Raw genomic sequence first — 5,778 nt, 5'->3', positions numbered from 1 at the left:
TTGCTCTCTTCATGTATGATGTTCTTGATGTCATCCCACAACTCTTCTGGTCTTCAGTCTTTAGTGTTTAATGCATCAAATCTGTTCTTCAGATGGTCTCTAAATTCAGGTGGGATAAATTCAAGGTCATATTTTGGCTCTCGTGGACTTGTTTTAATTTTCTTCAGCTTCAGTTTGAATTTGCATATCAATAAATGATGGTCTGTTCCACAGTCTGCCCCTGGCCTTGTTTTCACTGATGATGTGGAGCTTTTCCATCTTCTCTTTCCACAGGTGTAGTCAATTTGATTTCTATGTGTTCCATCTGGCGAGATCCATGTGTATAGCCGTCTCTTATGCTGTCTAAAGAAGGTATTTGAAATAAACAAATCATTTGTCTTGCAGAATCTGGCTACTAATGGAAAAATGGATGATTCTGAACCCACCAGTCACTCTGCAGGAGACAGATATGGGACTCTGCTCCCATAAAACTTTACATACATGGAAATTCTATGGGGGCAATTCTACTCTACTATAAAGGATCACTGAGTCAGAATCAACTTTTGGCAACAGGTTTGGTTTTATAGCATCACTAGCCTTATCCAGATAGCAAAACCAGAAAAAACACATTATATGCTATCATTCCACCCCTACTCCAAAAAACCCCACAAGAAACCCTACAGATGAATGTATGCAATGAACATTGTTGCTGTTTTTAGTGCCAGTTAAGTCTGACTCATAGCAACACTGTATTGGGTTTCCAAGGTTGTCAGGAGCAGAAAGCTTTGAAGAACGACTGATGGGATCAAACTGCCTACTTTGTGGTTATCCTTGGAGTCCAGTGCTTATCCTATGGAGCCACCTTGCTCCTATATGTATATATATGTGTGTGTAAGTATATATGGGTATGGGTATATATATGTAATTCTGCTGTGGTATTGTACTATAAGTACTGGCCTGCAAGATCATTAGACCCTTCAGGTTGGTGGTTCAAACCCAGCAGCCACTCTTCAGAGACCCTATACAGGGCCACTATGAGTTGGAACTGACTTAATGGCATTTAACAACATTTTATATATATATATGAAGGTGAGCAAAAAATTATCCCCATTCTGGCAGTAGAATTTATTTTAATCAACTTTTAGAAAAGAGAAGTACATCATTTTGCGACATAATCTCCTTGATTTTCAATACACTTTGCCCATGTCAACAAACTTTTGTATTCCCTTATTAAAAAATGTTTTAGGCTGAGCTCTGAGTCACAAATACAGCTTTCAGTGCTTCATCAGAGGTGAATCTTAGTCTTCCAGGGCTGCTTCCAGGAGACCAAACAGGTGAAAGTACCATGGAGCAGATCAGGATTATAAGGAGAATGCTTGTTAAGACCTGAAAATAAAGTTTTTGCAGAGTGTCAACAGTGTGGGCAGAGGTGTATAAACATGTATTGTCATGAAAGATCACAAGGCCCTTGGATAGCAGTTCTCTGCATTTGCTCTGAAGTTTAGGCTTCAGCTCTTCAGTGAGCATCTCCCTAGAAGGAGGTTACTGAACCTTTTTCCTGATAATGTTCCAATATTGGCCCTTCAGAATCCCAGAAAACTGTAAGCATCAATTTTCCAGCTGATGGTTGACTTTTGAACTTTTTCTTTTTTGGTGATTGAGGATGTTTCCATTCTATACTTGGCCATTTACTCTCAGGCTCCTAGTGATGAATCCATGTCTCATCACCAGTAACAGTTTTTTTTTTTTGTTTTTTTTTTTAAAGAAACTTTTACCTTCTTTTGAGTATTGGTCCAAATTTTGTTTGCAGATGCCCAAATGCTTCTGTTAATGCTCTTCTGTGAGTTGTTTCAGTACGCATCTCACACAAACTTTTTAAAACCCAAGTCTGTCATGGATTATTTCACAGGCAGAGCTGGGACTGATTTGCAAATGATTTGCCACATAATTCACTGTTACTCGCCTATTCAACAAAATCATTTCACATGTATGCTCAATGTCATCAGCCATGGATGGGCATTTTAATATAACCAGGGTGTGGATAATTTTTTGACTCACTCTTATGTATGTGTGTGTGTGTGTAAATATATATGTTGTTAAGTGCTGTTGAATCAATTCAGACTCATAGCGATCCTGTTTAGGGTTTCCGAGGAACAGCTGGTGGGTTTGAACTGCCAACCTTGTGGTTCACAGTCCAGTGCTGATCCTATAGTGCCACACCAGGAGTCCTATATATATATATACATATAAAGGAGTCCTGGTATGGTACTGTTGGATAAACACTGGACCTCAACGTAGGTTTGAACTGCATGAGGTGGTTCAAATCCACCAGCCACTTCTCAGAAACCCTATACAGGGCCACTGACTCAATAACATTAAAACAACAAACAAGAATATACATATACATGTGTACATATATATACTATTAAACCAGCCTTGCATTCCTGGAAATAAACACCACTTAGTACTGTGTAATGGAAACTTAGTCAAATACTATTACCATTGAAATAATGAGACAGTAGGCAGTTTTTTTGTTTTCTTCTCTGCTTTTCCAGTCTAGAGTTTCTTCACTAAGCATGTATTACTTTTGTAATCAGAAAGAGAAAAAGAACCCTAAAATGTTTTCCATTAAAAAAAGAAAAGTATCTATCAGAGTCCAAGTTATATAGTTAAATAGTGAAATGGCCAAACCAGAAAGAGTGAAGAACCTCCTTTCCAAAGAAGGAAAATCAGAAGAATATGGCAGTTGAGATTAATTTTGGAATTCCTTAGGAATGACAAACAGATGAGAGAAAACCTAAAGGGACTGTTTTAGCTTCTTCTGAGGACAGGACTCCACATGACTGATAACTGAACAGGAAAGATCATGCTAATTCTCTGCTCTGAAAGAGGTCGTATCATTAAGCTCTCAAATCCAAATATGAGCATAATTATACTGGCAAACTTTTGGCTTAGGCATGAAGTAAAAAGCAAAGTTCAAATGTTAAGTATTTGATACACTAGCAACAAAATTTCCTAGCCCTACTTAAGAGAATAGCATAAAAGACCTACAGATATCCATTGTTAAGGCTCAGAAAGTAAACCATGATCACTGTTAAATTTAATTAGTTTTCCACATGATATGAATATTGGTTGTTTCAGATAACTCATTACCTTTCCACAAACCCATTGACAATACTGGATATAGATTTTTTTCAAAAAGGTTTTCTTACCTCATAGAAGAAGGGATGTCCAGCCATATCAAAGATATTAACTTTCACTTCTCTCTCTTTGACTTGTACCCTGAAATGTTCAAATGGAAATCATCCCAAAGAAGGTCACATTACCACCATGTCATTTTTGAGTTTAAGTTTAAGTTCTGAGTTGACATTTAAAAGAGGTTTTCCTTCTTATAAGGAGCATTGTGGCATAGTGGGTTATGTGTTGGGCTGCTGACCACAAGGTTAGCAGTTCAAATCCAGTGGCTACTCCATGGGTGAAAGAGGAAGCTTTTTGCTCCCATAAAGATTTAGAGCCTCATAAATCCTACATAGGGTTGCTATGAGTAGGAATCACTTGAATGCAGTGTTCTTTTTTTTTTTTTTAAATTCTTACTAATTCCAAATAATCTTTACACGAATCAGCAACTCGGCAGGTGATCCTGCCTCCTTATTTTAAGAACAATGAAACCATTGGGTGTAAGTCTCTTCATTTACCTTCACCTCAAATATTTTGGCCCATATTGCCTTCAATAAATGGTATTAAGAAAACTTGATTTGGGACAAGCATGAGTAAGATAAGGAAAAACAAAAGTTTTATTTCACCAAGTAAAAGATATTTTAATTATAATTGGTTATACAGTCAAATAACAAAATGTATATTATTAATAATGTGTTTAATTTTCTTGTGATCTCCATTTGGGCAAAAACAATAAAGTCAATTTGTTCCTAGAAATTTAAAATACAGAACAAATAGGAAAATGGCAAACACTGATTAGAATTAACTACTGTTATCATGGTTGAAGCTCACCAGCCGCTCCTTGGAAACTCTATACAGGGTTGCTATGAGTGAGAACCGACTTGAAGACACTTAACAACAACAAAAACACCATAGAACATTTGCTTCCAGTACATTATAAAAAAAGGGGAAAAAAAAATCACTATTGGAAATGAATGAACATTATAAATTATTCAAGCAATAAAAAAATGAAAGTCTAAGTTACCTCAAACCCTATCCCCAGAGAATAAACTCCATTAATATAAGATAAACATCACTGCAGAATTTTTGTACATATAGATAAGACTAATGAAATGTTTTCTTATAAAAACGGTTATTTGAGAATAAAAAGTATAAACTCTACCTTTTTACTGAATTCTGAAGTGAAGTGAAAAGAAAGATTGAACTTTAAAGATAAATGAAATATTATTTACTAAAAGATCTAAGTTAAAAGTAGATATAATAACAATAAATTAATAGATTGGAGCCATGAGGCTTTTAAACGACATGCTTCAGTTTTAGCACTGTGACCGACCCCTTGCTATGAAATACAGGGATATTAGTACTTGCTTTCATTGTCCCTACACTACCCTCCTGGTAATTATTATTACTCCCTTGTCTAAGTGTATAACATTTACTTTCAGCTCTGAAACCATGATTCCTAAAGTTGTTTTCTATTATTTGCCCACATATTATGTTTTCACACAAATAACACACGTTGCACAGTTTTTGGCAACGTGCAGTCCCCTTGCATTAGTTTCCCATGTGTGCTATGCACATCCTATTGCGTGCACATTATTTAATTATAATAGGCCCACTGATATGTGAAAGCCTACAGTTAATCATTACATTCAACACCAACCACTACTTATATTATCATGATTCCTCATTCTTGAATTCTTCATCATCTTTATCAACCCTAAGATGCAAATTTGTTTACATTTTAACACCTGTGAAATGAAGACCCTGCTGATAATCTATGGCATGTCAGAATTCAATGGCCATGATTTTGTTTGTTTTCTTTCTTAGGAACACTTATTGTGTTTGACAAATGATGATGTATTAGATTTTACAAAAAGCAAAGCACACCAGTATTTAATATTCTCTCTTAATTGGCTGTATGAAGTGTTCTGGAAGGGCTCATGGTGTGCTACACTCCGAATTCTTTCATGTTTCAGAAGTCTTTCTAATTGTTTTACATATGTGAATGGTAGCTTAGCTGGATAAAATATTTTTGAGTCACACACTTTCTCTCCTTCAGAATGTTAATAACTATTGCTCCATGATCCCTTTTCCCTCTTTAGATTATTGAAAAGTTCTTTATCCATGAAGTTTAGCTGAAATATTATCGGTGTATGGAGAATTCCGTTGCAAAAAATTTCTGGGGCATGGTTTACTTTTTCCATATCCAGATTACATTTTTTCCTCTGCTTAATGGATGTTTCTTATTTCCTATTTTCACTCAAAAACTGCTTGTTGATTTCAGCGATGCTTTTATCCTTGTTACACTACCTTTGTCTTTTTTCCATTTGTTAGTTTCCTTCTAATTGCTTTAATTTCTGACTTTTTCATCTGTGTTCCACTTTAATTATTTCAAGTTTTACTTCATTAGAGTAATTCAGTTTTCAGTGATTTAAATTTCATCCTGGTATTTCTGAATTTCTTTTTCTGTAATGATGGGGTATTGAGCCTGTTTATTTCCTGAGGTCTGCAATCTCTTTATTTCATTTTGTTGTTTCATCTTTGGGCTTTTGTTTTACTGAATTCATGCTTTTAAGATCTTCTGTACCTTAAAGCAATTCAGAAGAATTACTTCCTGATCTT

At 35.4% G+C, this 5,778-nt stretch overlaps 1 protein-coding gene across 2 annotated transcripts in view; it reads right to left on the bottom strand.

The window, feature by feature from the left end:
- The window catches only part of DNAJC27 (DnaJ (Hsp40) homolog, subfamily C, member 27), an 82,951-nt gene that overhangs the window by 27,158 nt on the left and 50,015 nt on the right, over positions 1–5,778 (bottom strand). For both annotated transcript variants that reach the window (XM_006835232.1, XM_006835233.1), the window contains exon 3: positions 3,192–3,261. In XM_006835232.1, the coding sequence (XP_006835295.1) occupies positions 3,192–3,261 (70 nt within the window). The remainder of the gene's footprint in view (positions 1–3,191; positions 3,262–5,778) is intronic.

The sequence above is a fragment of the Chrysochloris asiatica genome, unplaced genomic scaffold (genome assembly GCF_000296735.1).
Source record: "Chrysochloris asiatica unplaced genomic scaffold, ChrAsi1.0 scaffold00016, whole genome shotgun sequence".
Classification (NCBI taxonomy): domain Eukaryota; kingdom Metazoa; phylum Chordata; class Mammalia; order Afrosoricida; family Chrysochloridae; genus Chrysochloris; species Chrysochloris asiatica.
Note: the sequence above shows the minus strand (reverse complement) of the source record. Positions and strands in the feature narration are given on the sequence as shown.